Raw genomic sequence first — 22,017 nt, 5'->3', positions numbered from 1 at the left:
AGTTTAGGACAGTAACAGGCCTAAATGCAGACCACCTTTCAAAAAATCCATTTATACCAAGAAAATCTAAAACACTCAAGATTTATTGCATTTGAAATGTCCTTAATACATGATATAGTTCAAATCTCTGACCTTATAGATTCAAGAACTGCTGCCGAAAGAGATCAACTGCCTTTCATAGGATAGGATAGCTAGTCACAGAGGTTCTAATAATCACTTACAAGAAACCAGTGCCATTTGGGCAAATACAATTTATTGCTAAAATGATCATTTTAAAAATTATGACATTTACAAATAAAAAAAGAAACTTTGAGTTTCTCTGAATACATATACACACATGTAGAATCTATTTTTTCTATAAAGTGAATTCTAAAAAATCTTGAGGAAAAAGTTAAGACATACTAAATATAAATCAAGATAGCTACTACAATATGTTCAATGCTACACAACCTGACATATTAAATGGAAAAAAAAAAAAAGCCCATGACTTTTGTTTGGCTGCAAACAAGTGATGGAATTAAATACATTTTATTCAATTTAAAAGTCTTAGTCAACTGGCAGCTAAAAATTAATTTTTTTTCAATTCCAATGAAGAAACATTTGGATTTACTTGATCATAGAGCCCCTTTCTCTATTAAGTTAACTGAAATACAGTATTTTGCAACTGTGAACTTTGTAAGAAATTTCAGGCTAAAGTCAATCATCACTCTTGATTATATATCATTGACTATTTAAATGATTCCCATGGAAACATAAGAACCTAAGATCTTCAACAGATAAAAAGTTTTAAATTAATGTCTGTTATTTAAAGAGAGATGTGAAAGAACCTGACAACTAACATGTGAGTCCATGTACTCCTAGAGACGTTACCTTGATGAAGACAACATGAAGATTATGGCACAACCACACATTTATACCGCATGTACAACCTTAGCTCAACAGTCTAAGAGGGAATTGGCTAACTCTGCTCTAAATGCCAGACTCCTTTCATCACAAGCCTTTAGGGAGATGGAAGGATTTATCTACAGCAGTGTTGCTCAAAGTGTGATTCTCCAGATCAACAGTCTTCAGCAACTCTTGGAAACCTGTTAGAAGTGCACATTCGAAGGCCCTATCTCAGCCCTTCTAAATTTAGAAATGGTTGGGACTCAGCAATTTGTATTCTAACACTTCTTCCAGGGGCTTCTGATGTAGGCTTTATTTAATTAAGGCATCTGTATTTTTCTAAATAACACTGCCAAGGCTTTACATCATCATCTTCACCATTATAGTCACCTTACAACTCAATTGTTAACACTAAGCCTTTACTTCACACTAAGCACTTTGTAATCCTTACTTAATTCTCACGACAATTTTGTAAGGAAGTAACTTATTCCCATTTTATGAATTAAAGAAAATACTAACGTGCCTAAGCTCAGAAAACTCATAAGGGTTACAGTCCAGATCAAAGCCGAGCTCTAGAGTCTACATTATAGCCATTATTGCATGACACTGTCAACATGACATTATCGTTATCATATTTATTCCACCCAACAATCCTGTAAGGTAAGTAATGTAACATTCATGTCGCAGATGAATGTTACAGACTAGGATTAAGCAAATTTTTGAAGATCACATAGTGGCAGAAAAAGAATGTATGTCTGAATTTGACCTGAAAATACATATGCCTATCTTGTCTGCAATACAGCCTTGAATAAAAGCAAAAGCTGTGACTATCTACTATTATCAATTATCACATTTAATCTCTTGATTCCCTTTGCTGAATTCCTGAGTAATATTCTATTCTCCAGGCAGAGTGTTATTTTAATAGATTGTATTAAATCAGTGAAAGTCAAGCTCAAAATGAATAGAATCAGGGTGGCCAGAGATTACATGATTCAAAGTAAAACAGAAGTATTAATGACCTCTGTAAGGGACTGTCATACAAAAAAAGAAAGAAGAAAGAGAAATGAAAATACTTTCACCCCCTATTTCTCTGGCTTCTGTAAATGAACAATCAGACTTCAAATATTTTTAAAAGATAAATGAAGGTCAGAATATTTTCGTTCTCAAATGCTAGTGTACTTAAGACATTTCTTTACTCATTGTATTTCACAGCACTTTCCAAATACAAACATCTTCAATTCCTCTGATGAAAGTAAAAGCTTAAAGACATTCCTTCCACCAAAGACAAGCAGGGACCTTAGCAGCAACTTGTAACATTGCATGACTAATTAAACAAAAACAAGTTACGATTAGAGAACAGGGTCTAAGTACAGTGGCCAAGTATAAGCTATTACAATTTTATTAGAGTCTCTGGAATATTCTTTTATTGAATGTGCTGGAGCATCCTGCGGTGACACTAGAATCATTCACTTGAGGAGCTAGAGCCCCCAATGTGTCAGTTCAGTTCAGTTCAGTCGCTCAGTCATGTCCGACTCTTTGCGACCCCTTGAATCGCAGCACGCTAAATTTTAAACAGGCTTTTATATTTAAAAGCATCACTACACTATCATAGCACTTAGGGAGATTCAAGGGAAGTTTCAAAATGATCATTCATGTTATTCCAGGTCTCTGCAAATACAGAGGAGGAATAATGGAGCTTTGGCTTCAATCCAGAGTTTACCTTTAGCCTGTGAGGAAATGTGTACTTTAAGCATACTTAACAGAGCTCTCCTTTCCTCTGAAAATACTCAAAACTCTTTATACCAGTAGGGTTTACCAAATACAGTTGGGTGTCGGTGGGCGGTGGGGGAGGAAGGAAGAGCGAAATATTTTCTACAATGTTCCAATCATTTGGCTAGTCACAAAATTCCAAGGCAATCACTATCTACTTCCTTAAGAAAGTTTTATGTAAAACAGCTACTTACTGACATATTCCACAGAAATGTTTGTAACATCCAATCCCTCCTTTTATAAAATCTCCTAAGTACACTTCAAAAACAATTACCCTGGAGAAGAACCCAGTATAAAGCTGAACCTTACCCATAAGATTTCAACTGAAATAAAAATTTTAGAAAAGTCTATTATTAAAAAGCTAAAAGTTACTGGCCTTCTCTGAGTCATATTATTACATTAAAACCTTTGTAAAAATACTGAAATGTAGCTATTTAATGAGTTTTATTTGGAGATGTAATTAATTTCCTGCTGAAGAAAGACAAGTAGCAGGTATTAACTAACAATACAACTATACAATGGACAAGTAGCAGGTATTAACTAACCTGTTAAAGGAAAAAGTGGTTCTTTTTTTTTTTTAATTTTTTTACTTTACAATACTGTATTGGTTTTGCCATACATTGACACGAATCCACCACAGGTGTACATGCGTTCCCAACCCTGAACCCCCCTCCCACCTCCCTCCCCATATCATCTCTCTGGGTCATCCCAGTGCACCAGCCCCAAGCATCCTGTATTCTGTATTGAACCTAGACTACCGATTCGTTTCTTATATGATAGTATACCTGTTTCAATGCCATTCTCCCAAATCATCCCACCCTCTTCTTCTCTCACAGAGTCCAAAAGTCTGTTCTTTACATCTGTGTCTCTTTTGCTGTCTCGCATACAGGGTTATCATTACCATCTTTCTAAATTCCATATATATGTGTTAGTATACTGTATTGGTGTTTTTCTTTCTGGCTTACTTCACTCTGTATAATCGGCTCCTGTTTCATCCACCTCATTAGAACTGATTCAAATGAATTCTTTTTAATGGCTGAGTAATACTCCATTGTGTATATGTACCACAGCTTTCTTATCCATTCATCTGCTGATGGACATCTAGGTTGCTTCCAAACCTACTAAAAAGTAGGTTTACTTTTTAAAAACCTATAACCTTTGGGTCTCAGTGCTGAGATGTAAATGTTCCAACTTTCAGATTTAAACACATCTTAAAATCAAGTAGAACAAACTATATTATTTATATATTTTAATTTTCTGTATACTATGATGACATCTTAAAAACCTTTCTAGTTAGCCAGTTCTTAGAGATAGCAGGGGGCTACGATGCGAGCATGCCTTTGATATGTAAATTAACCACTCCAGGAAATACTCTTTTAATTGGGCCCCTGAATTTGGGGAGACAACATTCCAAGGGCCGGGTGTTAGGCAACTGGGAACCACCCCTATGGTTTAGAGCCAGCTGAAATCATATAGACTAGTCAGTCCTAAACTGTTCACCCTGCCTGCCATTCCCAAGAGAAACCCCAACGCAGGCTCTAGCCTTGGTTGGTGTTCTCCTGTACTCCTGCTTTCTGCCCGCTGCCCGACCTGAGGCGTTCCCGCTGCCTCCTAGAGGTGTGCCATGCCCCCCGTTAGGGGAAACACAATGAAACTGCCCAGCCTGGCCAGGCACCATAGTCACATTTGCATGAATTATTTTATGACAGGAGGTCCTGGTAAGGAACCTGGAACTAACAAGCCACCACCAATCGCAAGAATTTAGGGAAGGTCAAAAGGAGATGTCACGTGTCTTACCACCTCCCAGAATCCTTCTCGCTGCATCCATCTTGCTTGAGCAATGCATGGACCACCAGGAAGGACCCTGAGTCAGAATGATCGGCCAGAGACAGCCAGAAACTAATTTCATCACCAGGAAACCCGAGACCGTGAGTCACGTGACAGAGCAGTCCTCCTGGGTTCCCTCTGCCTGCTGCGCCCCTGCCCAGTAGAGTCTATTGCTTTGTCAGCACACGTGTCTCGGACAATTCATTGCTGAGTGTCAGAGAAGAGTCCACTTTTGGGGCCTTAGAAGGGGTTACCCTTCCTGCAATGTTTCGAGGACCTGTGAGTACAATAAACTTTTGTTTCCCCAAGCCTCTCCCACTTCTCCTCTTGCAGCCACACTCTACTGATCATCGTGTAAGACAGAAGACAGACAACAGGGCAATCTATGCTCTTTGTACACAACTGTTTCCAAGTTGTATGCATATTAGAAAGCTGACTTTTAATTACTAAACAGATTTCCCCGCCACGAGATTCTTATACACAGTGGTATATAAGGGAAAAAAATCCTTTCTCCACTAGTACAGATTAACTGAACAGTGCATTTCTATGTCCACTTTGAAAGTCACCTTAACTTTGCCATTATTTTTCTAAATTTATCTCTGGCACAAAGCATATCATCTAAAATGAACAAGGAATAGAAATTAGATACCCACCTGTGAAGGGGTACTGGTAAGTTCCATCTTTTCTTGTGATTTCTCCTTTGCTAGCCGAGCAGCTTCTTTAAATTCCTGAAACTTTTCTGCAAACTGAATGCAGAAAGACTGCATACATTAACCAAATAAAAATAGGTCTTAATGCCCACTTTTACCCTAATTTTCTTCCATTTTACTGAATAATTGACTCTTGCACAAGAAACTTAGCTCTCAAATCAACTACAGGCATAATATGAAAATGACAAGAAAATAAACCTAATATCAAACATTTGTATACCATAAAGTACTCTGACAAATCTCGTTCAAAAACATCATGATACAACTAAGTTAGAATTTGGTGTCAGCTAGCTTTGCTATGTCCCTTCTTGGTCGTTCAGCTATACTTTACTAAGACCAAGGTAGGGGACGGGAGTGGAGGTTAGGAGTGAAATCAGTAAAGATGGGCACACTGTGTTTATCACAGAAAAATTTAAATCACCTAAGTGTCCACTCCTAAACATCTCTGTATCTGGAGCAGGCCTTTAACTTTTACTAGGAATATTAACTCTTTTTTTTTTTTAATCTTTTTATTTTATTTTATTTTAATTTAAAAATCTTTAATTCTTACATGTGTTCCCAAACATGAACCCCTTGTATTACATGAGGCATTTTATTTTCAGCAATACAAACAGCAACATTTATTACTGTCACTGACTGACAGTAAATTTTCATTCCCAAAGATTCCCAAACAGCAGCAGAAAGGAAAAGCAGGTCCCCACGAAGGTCTTTAAGATTGGTAACAATTTTAAAAATTACTTTTGTGAAATGCTAACTCGTAGGAACTCAAGGTAATCTAATAAATAAAGGTCATGGCTACAAACAGTATCTCTTTATGCACTGGAAGTAGAAATTACTCTCCCACTGTTCTCAGAGAGAATAAGCTAAGGCTACAAAATAACCAGATTTTTCAAAAAATTGAAAATCTGTGTGCAAGTTTAAACATCTATTAGAGTTGGCAATAAAAACATGAAATTACAGGTCCCTCTCAAACCTGATAAACCAACCCCAGTTTCACTTGCATCTTGGCAAGGAAAGCTTTGGAAGGAAAGGCTCATGATATTCTGACCTACTGCAGAGAAACAGAAGAAGATCAAAATTAAAGCTGGTACAACACCTTTCCTTCTTACCTTAAACCTGTTACCCCCCACCTATAACTTGCAGATCAGGAAACTGAATCTGCATTATTATACTTATCTAATTGAAGAGAATATCATATTACTGTTAAAAAATATAGAGCTAAGAAGGCCACATTCACATTGTTGGAAATTAAATAAAAGAAAAACCGTAATTAGTCTTTATGTAATTTGAACTAGTACATCAAGTTTTTCTTATACTAATTTGGCATTCCAAGGTAGTTAATGTTTAAAACTCTTCTCAACTTCATAAAGACCAAAGCTGCTGTTAATTTTTATAGACTTAGGTTTCCATGATAACAAAATACCACTTGGAAAGCACTCTAACAATCCAAGCATAGTTGAAATTTTCCTCACCCGTCAACCTTAGGAGATCACACATTTCTTTTCAGCGCTGGGCTCTCTGCATTTTGAGAGCACCTTGTCTACAACTGCCTTCAGAGACTTCTCTAATCTCTTATAATGTTTTGTTTCATGTATGGTTTTTAGTGACAAAAACAAGCCAGAATATTTCCATGCTTGCTTCATTTATGTAAAAGATTATATACTCCTTTGGGCCCCCTACAAAGCACCAACCTTAATCTTCAAGGCAGCTTGGAAAATAAGTCATGGTTTTGTTATTTTGGGGCCAAAACATTCCGAAGAGATTGATCACAAGCTCCTGGAGCCAAGTCTAGTGAATAAATAAACTAGGGTTGACTCCAGGAGCTAATGAGTCGTTTCCTAATAGTCAATCCACCTTCACAATACAATACTAGGGCTCACTACCAGTCAGTTTGGTCAAAAATATACACTAACTTTAGAGAGGAAACACAAATTCTTTAACTATAAACGCCATTCTCAGAAAAAATATCAGGTAAGAGGAAACAATATGATTGACAGATTTTAATAAACTATTTCCTTATCACATTAGTTTTTGCCCATAACTTGAAAGATGTAGTTATAAAAAAGAATCAACTTAATACAGTAAAAAATTACTCAGGTTCAAAAATCATTTCATGCAAGTTTGAGAAAATTAATCCACAACCTAGTTCCTTTGTTGTCAGGAAATTCAGCAAATGTAATATAATCATAGTTTCAATGTTTTTGCTATAGGGTTTAATAGACAATTTCAAAAGAAAAGTTCCAAAAAGGTTCTGAGTAATGGCAAAATAGAATAAATGTGTAGTTTCCTGAGGGGATTGTTTATGGAGGGGCAATGCTTAACTGGATGCCTATGTCCCTGCTTTGTTGAAATACTTTGAGGCTAAAACTCATACTTTTACCACAGTTCAAGAAATGTATTTGGAGAATATGGTGGGTATAAGGGAAGCAAAATTAGGCAACACTTGTTTGTCTTAATCATCTTACAGAGAATGGCTTATAGTCACCAAGATGAAAGTTAAAACAGTCGTAAAACTGAGGTTTCAACTCTAGTTTATATTACAGAAAAGATAACAAAAGCACTTGAAAACAGCGTTAAGGAAGTTTTACAACTAAACCAAAGGAAAGAAAGATGATTTTAACTACTGAACTATCTAATTATAACCAAATCAATAAATATTCACAAAAGTGTAAGATTTTTTAAAAAGAACTGATTTTTAAGAATCTGAATGATTTCTACAATGACCAGTGGGGGTTTAGCTTAAGTATTAACAGTGCGCATCTATCTAACAAGAGCCTGGTTACCCTGCACTTGAGCAATTTCAGCTCCCAGGTCATCGGATCTGATGTATACCACGGCATACATAAAATATGCCTCAAACGTAGGGTTATTCTTTCCACTGAATACTTCAAACAGAGAGGTTGTGAACATAATCCCTGGGGTCTGGTGAGCACTAAATGCGAAGCATAAAGGTGAGCAACCATCCCCTGGATCACCCTGTTATCCTGCCATTGTTTCCTTCTCCTTATAAGCTCTTTCTTTGCGACAGCCACAAGAACTCAAGACGCGGCTGGTATGAACACTTCGTGGCTTCTTGCTTCTGTGCAGGACAACTGGTTTTTTTCCCAGTATTTTGCCCAGGTGACGCTCTGTATTTTATCAGCCATTCTAGCCACAGCAATTTACTTGGATGGTTCCAAGAACCCCTCAGGGTGTCTCTTAGATCTTACTCAGTGTTGTATCAGAGAGCTCAGAGTTATTCTCACCCAAACAAAGCATAAAACAGGATTTATATGTCAAAAAGCTGAAATACCACTATCAGCTTGAGTTTCCACAATTCAGAAGAGTTTGGTGTTTCCCTATATTGCAGAACATCAATCAAAGGTGCTATCCACCAAGCAAAGTCCATATTAAGGTGATAATTCCCACCTTTTATTTCCTATCATGCCTAATTAACCACACAAATGTCAATACAACATAGGCAATCAATGGTGACTGCATTTAATGTATACAATGTTTCCAGTTGACAGTGGAATCTACCGATCTCTCACTTCTTGCTCTAAAGTCACGACAGTTGTTCTGAGACTATCAAAGAAATTTCTCCTACATTTTATACTCTCCATTTTCCATTACATATATAAGATGTCTGACCAGAAGATGCAGATTTCCACTCGGATCTTATGACTTAACTTACTTTCGAAAGATGATGCTCAGAGGAGAACCCCAGTCCATAAACAGTGTTTGCCCTGCTATCGGCCCACTGGCCAAACTTCTGAGATGTTTTAGTAAAGGTCATGTTTGGAGTGATGGTGCTGTTAATTATTGCCTGAAAAATAAAATAAGTATGAGGAACCAGCCAAAAATTCACAAATAGACAATCAAGCACAGGACTGTTCAGTTCTATAAAAACTCAGGATTCCTACTGAGCCACAATGTTAAGTATATGAAGAGAGCTAGAGAAACAGGTTTCAACATGATAAGTGATAATGTAGAAATATGGTAATAATGGAACTATAAATACAATGGCACTCTTTCACAAATTTCAACACTTAACAAGCAAAATAAATGTTCCTGTAATGCACAGACTTTTTTAAAGAGTTTATAATGTGGTCAGTGTCTTCTCTTTGAACATTTAGGATTACTACCTATGAATTCTGGGTGATGTTCACTGGAAGCAAGTAGGTTTTAGCGGTTGCTTATTTAAAAGTAAAGTCTCCCTCCCCAAAGTGTCTTACAAAAATGAAGACACCAAATTTTCTCTTTGAAAACTATTTTCTAAAAATCCATCATCAAGAATTTACTTAAAGGTAACTTACCTGAAATATACTGTGATACAGAAAAGATTTTCAATCAGTTACTAAGTTTTCCTCTACTCAAGAGAAAAACAAACCCTTAAATATATACTTTACTTTGTTGATGTATAAAGTGGTATAAAATCATGTTAATGAGAATCACTATCATTTTTTATTATAATATAGTTCCTTAGAAAACTAGTATTGGGCTTCCCTGTTGGTTCAGACGGTGAAGAATCTGCCTGCAATGCAGGAGATCCAGGTTTGATCCCTGGGTTGGAAGATCCCCTAGAGAAGGGAATAGCAACCCACTCCAGTGTTCTTGCCTGGAGAATTTCATGGACAGAGGAGTCTGGCAGGCTAGAAAATTAGCATAATTTTATTAAATATTAACCTTGCTAATCACTTTAGTGAATTTCAACTGTCCTTTACCACATCAAAGTTCATTCAGTCCTCCTGCCAGTACTTCTAAAGTGTAGAATCAGTTTTAGTTAAGAAGTCTAATGACTTTGTAATTGAGACTGAGATTACAAAGTGATCTCAGTAATAATAAGACAGATATGTTATCAAATCCATAAGCAGTTACTTGGTGAACTATTAAATTCTGAATAAAAATGAAGCATTTTCAGAACATAGCTAAATCTGTATACCACATGAACAGTAAAAATGTAAATATTTATTCACTATGAGGTATTGATGACATTATAATGAGTGCCTGATACTTGTCCTACTAAAGTAGACAGTAAAAGCATAGTGCCTTGCTTTCTCTCACACAGTAGTCATGTTATCTGTTGCTACATGAAAGCCCTTCTTCTCAGTAAGCATTTTTAACCTCTGACAAAATTTATATACTAATATATTGCCTTAGCCTTTGGTTCAAAGCTGTTTTTCTTAGCATGCCATTCTAGATCCTATAAAATGTAGCTAACAATTGCTCTAACATGTGGCGTTAGTCACTCAGTCATGTCTGACTCTTTGCAACCCCGTGGACTGTAGCCCCCCAGGCTCCTCTGTCCATGTGATTCTCCAGGCCAGAACACTGGAGTGGGTTGCCGTTCCCTTTTGCAGGGGATCTTCCCAACCCAGGGATCGAACCCAGGTCTCTTGCATTGTAAGTGGATCCTTTATTGTCTGAGCCACTTGGTCACAAAGGGCATAACGTGCAGGGTTGTCATCAAAGTGGGAAAGAATGTACTAATAGTCAGGAATCGTCTGAATATGCAACTTTTTGTGTGTGTTCTACTAAACGCCTAGCACAATTCTAGGAACTTGAGATACAACAGTGAGAAGCAACATAATTATGCATTACATTCTGGAGCAAGAAGAGTTGGCTGATGAGCAAGCAAACCAGTAGCTGAGCAATGAGATTCCAGAGAGGAGTTAAGTGCGGAGAAGGCCACAGATCAGGATGGGACAAAGACTGAGAGACAGGAAGACCAAGGCTAGATTTGGTGGTCCCTGAGGGTCCGCCGAGGGAGGTACTTGTCAACTGAGATCTGAGTGTTTCCAAGGATACACACGGGTATCTAACAGCTGATCCTTATAACTCTCACACAGTGAGGCAACCACAGGATTTATAAAGCGTGTAAGGGATGTGACCCGTGTGCTGCCGACTTGTTGTTTAGTCGCTAAGCCTAAACTCTTCTTTGACCCCATGGACTGTAGCCCTTCAGGTTCCTCTGTCCATGGGATTATCCAGAGAAGAATACTGGAGTGGGTTGCCAGTTCCTTTTCCAGGGGATCTTCCCAACCCAGGGATCGAACCTGCACCTTCTGCATTGGCAGGAGGGTTCTTTACACTGCTGCTGCTGGTTACTGACCTATTTTTCGCTATTTCAAATTAACTTCTTTCTGCTTTTATGTTTAAGAGCTCCATTTTAATCTGCTATCTGAATCTTTCCTTGCCTGCATATGACTTGTTTTGGGATTCTTTAATCAGTGAAGAAAATTCTAAAATAATAGATGATTCTGCATTTAAAATAATTTATTAGAATTCTTAGAATAGAATGCTATTATAAATCCACTTTTTAAAAGTCTAGTTTTTTAAAATTAATACCTATGTCTCTCAATCCCATAGTTCTTTTTTTCAAGGAAGAGTAGTAGAAATGCTGGGTCGTTACTGACACATAGTGCCCTGATCCTGGCCCCTGGCCATGCCGATGTCTGCAGCAGGATTAGAAAACCTTTGCGCAAACTTCACATGCACAGTAAAAGCCCTAAGTGAGAAACCAATGGACGTTTTCTAAACAGGAGCACCTAAAAGTTTTCCCAGCTCATTGTGTTGTGCAGAAACAGAAGCGAGGGTAGAAAGAAGAAACTCATTTGTTTAGCTACATCAAATAAACTACCAGTGCTTAACCAAAAAACTACTTCTATGGGGAACTGTAGTAGTTCAACTGAGTTCAAATCAGTTTAGTCACTCAGTCGTGTCTGACTCTTTGGGAACCCATGGACTGCAGCACTCCAGGCCTCCCTGTCCATCACCAACTCCTGGAGATCACTCAGACTCATGTCCATTGAGTCGGTGATGCCATCCAACCATCTCATTCTCTGTCATCCCCTTCTCCTCCTGCCCTCAATCTTTCCCAACATCAGGATCTTGTCAAATGAGTCAGTTCTTCACATCAGGTGGCCAAAGTATTGGAGTTGCAGCTTCAGCAGTAGTCCTTCCAATGAATATTCAGGACTGATTTCCTTCAGGACGGACTGGTTGGATCTCCTTGCAGTCCAAGGGACTCTCAAGAGAGAGTTCACAACCATCAATTCTTTGGCAATCAGCTTTCTTTATAGTCCAACTTTCACATCCATACATGACTACTGGAAAAACCATAGCTTTGACTGGACAGACCTTGGTAGGCAATGTAATGTCTCTGCTTTTTAATAAGCTGTCTAGGTTGGTCATAGCTTTTTAATCCAAGGAGCAGGTGTCTTTTAATTTCATGGCTACAATCACCATCTGCAGATATTTTGGAACCCAAAAAAAGAAAGTCTGTCACTATTTCCATTGCTTCCCCATCTGTTTGCCATGAAGTGATGGGACCAGATGCCATGATCTTAGTTTTCTGAATGTTGAGTTTTAAGTCAACTTTTTCACTCTCCTCTTTCATCAAGAGGCTCTTTAGTTCTTCTTTGCTTTCTACCATAAGGGTGGTGTCATCTGCATATCTGAGGTTATTGATATTTCTCCCAGCAATCTTGATTCCATCTTGTGCTTCATCCAGCCTGGCATTTCACATGATGTACTCTGCATATAAGTTAAAACAGCAGAGTGACAATATACAACCTTGATGTACTCCTTTTCAGATTTGCAGCCAGTCTGTTGTTCCATGTCCAGTTCTAACTCTTGCTTCCTGACCTGCATACAGATTTCTGAGGAGGCAGGGCAGGTGGTCTGGTATGCCCATCTCTTTCAGAATTTTCCACAGTTTGTGGTGATCCACACAGTCAAAGACTTTGGCATAGTCAATAAAGCAGAAATAGATGTTTTTCTGGAACTCTCTTGCTTTTTGGATGATCCAACAGATGTTGGGAATTTGATCTCTGGTTCCTCTGCCTTTTCTAAAACCAGCTTGAACATCTGGAAGTTCACAGTTCATGTACTGTTGAAGCCTGGCTTGGAGAATTTTGAGCATTACTTTACTAGTGTGTGAGATGAGTGCAATTGTGCAGTAGTTTGAGCATTCTTTGGCATTGCCTTTCTTAGGGACTGGAATGAAAACTGACCTTTTCCAGTCCTGTGGCCACTTCTGAGTTTTCCAAATTTGCTGGCATCTTGAGTGCAGCACTTTACAGCATCATCTTTCAGGATTTGAAATAGCTCAATTGGAAGTCCATCACCTCCACTAGCTTTGTTCGTAGTGATGCTTCCTAAGGCCCCCTTGACTTCACATTCCAGGATGTCTGGCTCTAGGTAAGTGATCACACCATCATGATTATCTAGGTTGTGATGATCTTTTTTGTATAGTTCTTCTGTGTATTCTTGCCACCTCTTCTTAATATCTTCTGCTTCTGTTAGGTCCATACCATTTCTGTCCTTTATTGTGCCCATCTTTGCATGAAATGTTCCCTTGGTATCTCTAAATGTCTTGCAGAGATCTCTAGCCTTTCTCATTCTATTGTTTTGTTAATAGCATCAGTTTAAAAAATAACTGATAATGGAAAATGTGATAGAAAACATAACTCTGGTCTAGCAGGTAGATTTTGTTAAATGAAACAAACCAAAAAAAAAAATCCTGTTTCACTGAGTTATATAAGAGCCTCATAATTACAAGCTGCAAAGTACATTCAAAAATGGAAATGACAGAAGCAAGAGTTCATGCTGCTGCGGAAAGAAAAACACATGAGGATCATTTAATCACAATGGGCTTGGGCCTACTATACTTTTATATACCATTTAACTGCCCTCTCTAATAACCACATCTCATCTGTTGTTTGGGCCAAGAGACAAATACGAGTTACACAGAACTGAACGTTCAAGTCAGGGAAAAGAAATGCTCTAACATTCTAGGGTCTGAGATTATAATATCTGTTAATCTCACTAAACAGTTACAAAATGTTGCAAAATTATTCATTAAAGGAAAGGTCACAGAAGTTAATTGCTGCTATTTCCCAAGTCCTATAAATCCTGAGTAAAAATGAAAAGAGGACCCATTATTCAAATAAATACATGGTAGTTACTTACGTACAAGACAAAGTGCAAACAGCCCCTGAGGTCCTGTAACCCAGTCAAGGAGATAAGGGATGAGCACACAGACAAAACAGACTGAAAAGCTGAGCATTAAATTAAACTATCTTGTATTCCCTCAAACCACTACACAACATGTAATTAAAAGCCTAATAAAACTCATAGTAACAATAGCAGTGTTTGTACAGTGATTACTATATATACATTAAGTGTCTTTGCCTAAATTAATTTATTTAATCTTCACAATAATCCTATGGTGTAATGATGTAGTTTTTTATATTAATTCTTTTCTTACAGATAAGAAAACTGAGACCTGAAGACACTAAATACCTTGTTCTAGGTCACATGGTTAGGAAGTATTAAAGCAAATATTCAAACCAGATGTTCCTGCTCCAGATTCTGTGGTCTTAACTCTACACTGCACTGCAAAAGCTTCCTAGGAATGGAAAGGTCTTATGACATCAGGAAAGCTTGAAGGAGAAGGATGAAGGCCTCATCTTTTCACGGACTATATCCAGGAATTAGTGTCTGGTATTTATCTACATCTATTACTCAAAATTCACTGAGGAAAAACTGGAATTTCTCCCTTTTTGAAGGGTACACTATCCATCAGGCACTGAGCTAACCAGGTGCTTTGCAGATACTAACTCAATCCTTACAACCACTATTGCAGTGAAGACAATGAAACGGAGAGAAGTTAACACACAATTTGTCCCAAATCAAAAACTTAGTAGATGGTAGATTTGAGATACAAACCCAGGCAGTCCATGCTCTTAAACATTTTACTATCTGCCTCTCCTAAAAAATAAAAAGAGGTCTTGTCCATACATTTCTCTTCTGAATAATAGATGTTGACTTTATTGTTGAATACTGAATTTAATATAGAAAGACTTCCTAAGACTGAGGAATTCTGACCTGCCATTAGATTATATAAGTATATCTAAAAAGACGTCTAGTTCCTCATTAGATTACATGCTCAAGAGTAGAAACTATGTCTATTCCAAGCACTTAGCACAGTGCCCAACAGAACAGACATGCAAGGAGTACTTATCAAATATACTGAAATCACATTTGTAGAATATTTTAGCCTGTAACTCAATATATGCCTGCATGCATGCGTGAGAGCCCAGTCGTGTCTGACTCTTCGTGACCCCAGGGACTGTAGCCCACCAGGCTCCTCTGTCTATGGGATTTCCCAGCTAGAATACTGGAGAGGATTGCCATTTCCTCCTCCAGGGGATTTTCCTGACCAGGGAGGGATCAAACCCATGTTGCCTGTGTCTCTTGCACTGCGGGTGGATTCCTTACCACTGAGCCGTGGGGGGAGCCCTCAACTCAATATATATATAAGGCAGTTAATCAAAGTAATTTAGTGGGTGGAAAAGTTGCTACCCTAAAATTGATCGATTTTGTTTTTTAAAAGGTAGGTTTTAAAAACTGAAAGGAAAATGTTTTATTTTACTGTAGATAAAAATCTTCTGAATAAAACTAAAGTGAATACTGTATAAAGCAAAACAGCAACGTTATTTAAAGTAAATGGAACTTACCTTTGAGCCGTCTAAACTGATTATCCTATACACATTTCTTGTGCTGTCATAGAAATAAGACACAGTAACCGCATGCTTGCTGGTGGGCACCCAGTTCTTCTTTGTGTTTGGGTCGATCTGGAAGACATGAGCTCGAGTGCTGAAGATGGGTTGTTCCCTGCAGGGGAGAAAACAAAATGACAGGCTGAAAGCAGCCAATTTGATTCCACTGGACAAGAGAACATGAAAGCTGTGAGGGTGATTCCTCTTAACCAAAAACTTTCACATCCTTGAAAATATAAGAAACTTTCCTTTAGGTCTGAATACTCTGGAAGTGTGCAACCATACGCTTCTTTAAAACAATTACAGTCAATCCTTATTATTTGAAGATTCTGTATCCAAGATTTTGCCTACTCCATACAGTGCATCTGTAACCACAAAATCCTTACTTGTGGTAGTTTCTTGATCTTTTCCAGTAACCTCACATGCTCCTCCTGAGGCTGATCAAGGCAATACTCAGCCTTCTTGTCTCAGCTCTCATACTATAAACAAGTATCCTTTCTGCAACCTATTCAGCACCATGGAGTTTGCATCTTTGTGCTCTCTGTTGGTACTTGCACTGTTTCAAATGGCCCCCAAGCACAGTGCTGAGTGCTGTCTGTTCTTAGGTACAGGCAGACTGTGATGTGCCTCACGGAGAAAAAATGTTATATAAGCTTTGTTCAGGCATGAGTGCTTTCAGCCACGGGTTAATGGTAATGAATCAATAATATATATTAAATAGGGTGTCTTTAAATAGAAACATAATCATTAAAGTAAAATTTTTAAAAAAGGAACATAATCAAACAAGGTTATTGATTGGCTGATGAAAATGTGACCTGAGGCTCACAGGAATCTAACCCTGTGTCTCCCTCAGGACGATGGCTCAATATCACTAATTCAGTGTTTGTGGTGCCTTTGTAGAACAAAGCCACTACAAATAGAACTGATGATGTGCTATTAAAATACAAGTATCTTATATGTGGCTATCACTAAGCTAAAAGTTTTTACCCATTTAAAATTACCTAATTCTGGGGAGGAATTTACTGGGAAAGTTTACACTCAATATAATCTCTACTACACTGAAAAATACAAGGAAAACAAAGTAATCCATCGTCACAGTATCTTTTACCTAGATCAAGTAAGGCCTTAAATAGAGGTTTCTATAATTATAATTTCAAGAACCAAAACTATTCAAAAATATATATTCAAAATATGGTCATTACAGATTTCTTTTACAGTCTGAAAAAACAAGCATAAAAAAAAATCTGCATGTAATAGAACCATTATAAAGCAAAATTTTCCAAGTTCTCAGTAACAATTCTCTTGTAACAAGCATTGACCAAAGTTTTGGGGGAGTCCAATTGTTTCTTTCATTTACATAACACTTTTCTTTCCTGAAACAGCTTAACGTCCTTTTAACTGGTACTATGTAAAGTTAAAATTAAGCATGTTTAAATTTTTTAATTTTAAAGAATTTTTTTAAAAATTCCAATTTTAAATTTAAAGCCGTGAAAAGAGAGGATGGAAAACAGTGAAATTAGAAAACAGGCAAGGCAAATTTTGGTCTTTGGCAAAATGACTCTTCGGATTAGTAATAATGGGCTGGGTGTTACATATGCCTCCTGTGATTTACTTTAGCCCTTAGAGAGCTGTTATGAAAGGGAGGTACCTTTCCTGTACATAGCCAGGCTCTTCCCAGTTTTATTTCTGGAAACCTCTACAACAACTGTTCTCATGAAAGAATCACTTCTGAAAGGAAGTGAGTGATACATTTTATGCCTCTCCCTAAAAAAATGAAGCAGGAAGTCATCACTTCTGGCTTAACTGCCATTATACACAGGTTGATTTGAGAAATAATTATGAATGATCTGGCAACGCGCTATGCCCGCTGAAGTCTTCCAAATTAGGAGTAGGTCTTCCTCACTCCCTTTCCCATCCTCAAAATCTGTGACTTTCACAGCAAGGCTTGTGCTACATTTGGGTTGCCGTCCAGCAGTCCTGCAACCTCTGATTTTCTTTTCTCATCTTGTAATTAAAGTTTAGAGAATGCTACTAGTTTTGATTCATAGAGAAATTCATTCACACAGAATGCTATTTATTAAGTCACATAAAGAAGGGAAATAGGCCACTTGTTCTTACTGACTTGATAATTCTTTTAGGGGTAAATTTCTAGATAGTGTAGGCTGATATAAGCATGTTCTCTAATACATATATTTTCCAAACATGTAAAACTGTTAAGACGATGATATTGCTTTTGCAAGCCTTATATGACTAATCATCAAATCCTTATTCAACAGAAATGCAGTTTGAGTCCAATAAATACTTTCACACTATATTAATTCACACAGTGCAATTAATCTGCACAATTATTCCACTCAATTTAATCCCATTCCGAATAAAAGCCTTTAGGGTAAACTAGCTATTTTTACAAGCAAATGACATCTGACATCAACTAAACACACTGCTTTCTTCAATTCTTCTCTGATTTCTTAAAGAAAGTTATAGTTCAAGATTTCTGTGGTCAAAAGCCTAGCCATCATTATCTGGATGATAAAGACTAGGAAAATAAGTTTATAGCTGATAAACAGTGAAGAGAATTTCAAGAAGTAATGAGGGTGAAACCACATGTATCAGGGCATACAAATAGGTGATACACACTTTTAGTGAATATCTACCACATGCATAAAACAGAGAGAGAGAGAGATGGTCTTTGCCTTTGACACGTTCAACCTGGTGTGGGAAGACAGATATGTTAAACAAATACTCTTCAGCATGATAGAGACTCTGAAAGTAAGTGGGTAAGGGCTACTATGGAGAAGCTGATGCCTAAGAAGAGCCTGAAACCATGGCACAGTATCTCAGCTTGTGTAGCATGACCCTCAGTGAGTGTGAGTAACTTTGAAGAATGAGGCTAGAGATAGAGAAATCAGTTCATGAGGGTACCTGCTGGGAACTACTGAGACATGTAAATAGGGAACAGCTTTGCATTTTAGAACAGTAAATTCAGTAGCACTGAAGACAGTGGGTTGGCAGAAGCAGAAGATATTAAGAAGAGTGGCAAGAATACACAGAAGAACTATACAAAAAAGATCATCACAACCCAGATAATCACAATGGTGTGATCACTTACCTAGAGCCAGACATCCTGGAATGCGAAGTCAAGTGGGCCTTAGGAAACATCACTACGAACAAAGCTAGTGGAGGTGATGGAATTCCAGTTGAGCTATTTCAAATCCTGAAAGATGATGCTGTGAAAGTGCTGTACTCAATATGCCAGCAAATTCGGAAAACTCAGAAGTGGCCACAGGACTGGAAAAGGTCAGTTTTCATTCCAATCCCTAAGAAAGGCAATGCCAAAGAATGCTCAAACTACCACACAATTGCACTCATCTCACACACTAGTAAAGTAATGCTCAAAATTCCCCAAGCCAGTCTTCAACAGTACGTGAACCGTGAACTTCCAGATGTTCAAGCTGGTTTTAGAAAAGGCAGAGGAACCAGAGATTAAATTGCCAACATCTGTTGGATCATCCAAAAAGCAAGAGAGTTCCAGAAAAACATCTATTTCTGCTTTATTGACTATGCCAAAGCCTTTGATTGTGTGGATCACCACAAACTGTGGAAAATTCTTCAAGAGATGGGAATACCACATCACCTGACCTGCCTCCTCAGAAATCTGTATGCAGGTCAGGAAGCAAGAGTTAGAACTGGACATGGAACAACAGACTGGTTGCAAATCAGGAAAGGAATACATCAAAGTTGTATACTGACACCCTGCTTATTTAACTTATATGCAGAGTACATCATGCGAAATGCCAGGCTAGATGAAGCACAAGATGGAATCAAGATTGCTGGGAGAAATACCTCAGATATGCAGATGACACCACCCTTATGGCAGAAAGTGAAGAACTAAAGAGCCTCTTGATGAAAGAAGAGAGTGAAAAAGTTGACTTAAAACTCAACATTCAGAAAACTAAGATCATGGCATCTGGTCCAATCACTTCATGGCAAATAGATGGGGAAGCAATGGAAATAGTGACAGACTTTCTTTGGGGGGGCCTCCAAAATCACTGCAGATGATGACTGCAGCCATGAAATTAAAAGACACCTGCTCCTTGGATAAAAAGCTATGACCAACCTAGACAGCTTATTAAAAAGCAGAGACAATACATTGCCTACCAAGGTCCGTCCAGTCAAAGCTATGGTTTTTCCAGTAGTCATGTATGGATGTGAGAGTTGGACTATAAAGAAAGCTGATCGCCAAAGAACTGATGCTTTTGAACTGTGGTGTTGGAGAAGACTCTTGAGAGTTCCTTGGAATGCAAGGAAATCCAACCAGTCCATCCTAAAGGAAACCAGTCCTGAATATTGGAAGGGCTACTGCTGAAGATGAAACTTCAATACTTTGGCCACCTGATGTGAAGAACTGACTCATTTGAAAAGACCCTGATGTTGGGAAAGTTTGAGGGCAGGAGGAGAATGGGACGACAGAGGATGAGATGGTTGGATGGCATCACCTACTCAATGGACATGAGTCTGAGTAATCTCCGGGAGTTGGTGATGGACAGGGAGGCCTGGAATGCTGCAGTCCATGGGTTCACAAAGAGTCAGACAGGACTGAACTACTGAACTGAACTGAACATTGGACATAGGGATGCTAGTCAGAACCTTACAAAGGATCCCAAGTATTAAAAAAAAAATAATAAAAAGGACAGGAGGTTAGGGAGTGGAATGAAGACATGAAAAGGGATTAAAGGTAAGTTAAGAAAGTAGAAACAATTTGATTAAGTAACAGTTTGGAAGTAGGGCAGTGGTTCATCAAACTGGGGTGAGCTGTCTCTCAAGGGACATTTCTCAAAGTCTGGAGACATTTTGTACAGTTACAGCTGAGGAAGACTGCTACTGGCTTCTAATGGGAAGAAGCCAGGGATGTTGCTAAATATTGATAATGCACAGGACAGCCCCCTACAACAAAAAACTATCCAGCCAAAAATGTCAACAGTGCCAAGGTTAAGAAATTGTCCCCTGGGTTCCTGGTCTGGGTAACTGAAAAGAAGACAGTGCCACTAGGCAAGATGGTAAACAGAAAATACAGTCAGGAACTGGGGGTTGGTTGATGAGAGAAAGATGAGCTCTCAGTTTGGACCAAGTTCAAACGCGTACAGGGTTTGCATGTAAAACTATCAGGAAGGGAACTTAAAATGTTACTTTCGGGCTCAACAGAGAAAACCAGGCTGGAGTGAAAAGTTTTGAGAATCATTAAGAGAGATTATCACTAGTCTATTTAAGACATATATCAATATTAAGCAAGTGGATAAATTTCATTTTAGAGAAAAGCTGCAGACAGCAGTAGAGAAGCTATACCTGAAATTTCAAAGCTCTTATCTCTTAAAGGATCTGAAAAGCACTTGACACAGATTATCCCAAGTGCTCAAGTGGTAATACTTTTTCAAATAAACTGGATGGCACTTGTAAATAAAGGTTAGACACACTATTTCCTTAATAACAATTCACACAAAACCAACTGCATCAGATACCAGCATTTTCCAAAGTATGGTCTATGGAACAAAAGTCCTAGCACTGAGTGTTCCATGTTTAAATAAGTACTGCAAACAGTGTGTGTGTCCCACTCAAACATTTATAAAGCATGTTAATATAAAGTTCTGAGAAGTCCTGCAGTAAAGAAATCCATTTAACCCTGAATAATCAACCAAGCATGCAGCAAAGTGATCTAACCCCAGAATTCTTCATGGTACACAGTAACATCTCATAGGACTTAGATTATAACTACAATATGAGAATGGAAAGATAAACTTTGGGGTAAATACATCTCACCGAAAGCCAATTAATATATTCTACCATCTTCATTGACATTACTGTTACCAGAATACACATATATAGCATAACACAATATCGAGGCCTTTAGTCTTTACTACAGTATGATTTGTTAAACAGATATAAACACCACAGAGTAACTCTCCTAAGAAATTAAATATTAATCTAAAAATCAACTTTAAAAGCAAATAAGTTTTGGCAGGGAATGCTTTAAATGAGCTTAGAGAAACAAAGCTAAACACAGACACAGAGAGAGACACACACACACATTTTAATCTTAGAGAATCGTCTGCTGCGTAATTTCTTCCATCAATAGTTCACGACCCGCTAAAAGAGGTTACTTGAGTATTTTCCAGAAGGTCATAAAATAATTCTAGAAGTTGGTATAATATAATATGTATTATAGAATTCTGAAGATCCTGGGCTTCCCTGATGGCTCAGGGGTAAAGAATCCGCCTGCCAATGCA

General features: G+C 37.9%; 1 protein-coding gene across 1 annotated transcript in view; it reads right to left on the bottom strand.

Moving 5' to 3' along the window:
* The window catches only part of HOMER1 (homer scaffold protein 1), a 129,606-nt gene that overhangs the window by 65,782 nt on the left and 41,807 nt on the right, over nt 1-22,017 (bottom strand). Inside the window, exons 2-4 of the mRNA XM_068965408.1 lie at nt 15,695-15,851; nt 8,866-8,997; nt 5,136-5,228 (exon numbers count right to left, since the gene is read on the bottom strand). Coding sequence (XP_068821509.1) covers nt 5,136-5,228; nt 8,866-8,997; nt 15,695-15,851 — 382 coding nt within the window. The remainder of the gene's footprint in view (nt 1-5,135; nt 5,229-8,865; nt 8,998-15,694; nt 15,852-22,017) is intronic.

The sequence above is a fragment of the Capricornis sumatraensis genome, chromosome 2 (genome assembly GCF_032405125.1).
Source record: "Capricornis sumatraensis isolate serow.1 chromosome 2, serow.2, whole genome shotgun sequence".
Classification (NCBI taxonomy): Eukaryota; Metazoa; Chordata; class Mammalia; order Artiodactyla; family Bovidae; genus Capricornis; species Capricornis sumatraensis.
This window is presented reverse-complemented; position numbering and strand designations above follow the sequence as displayed.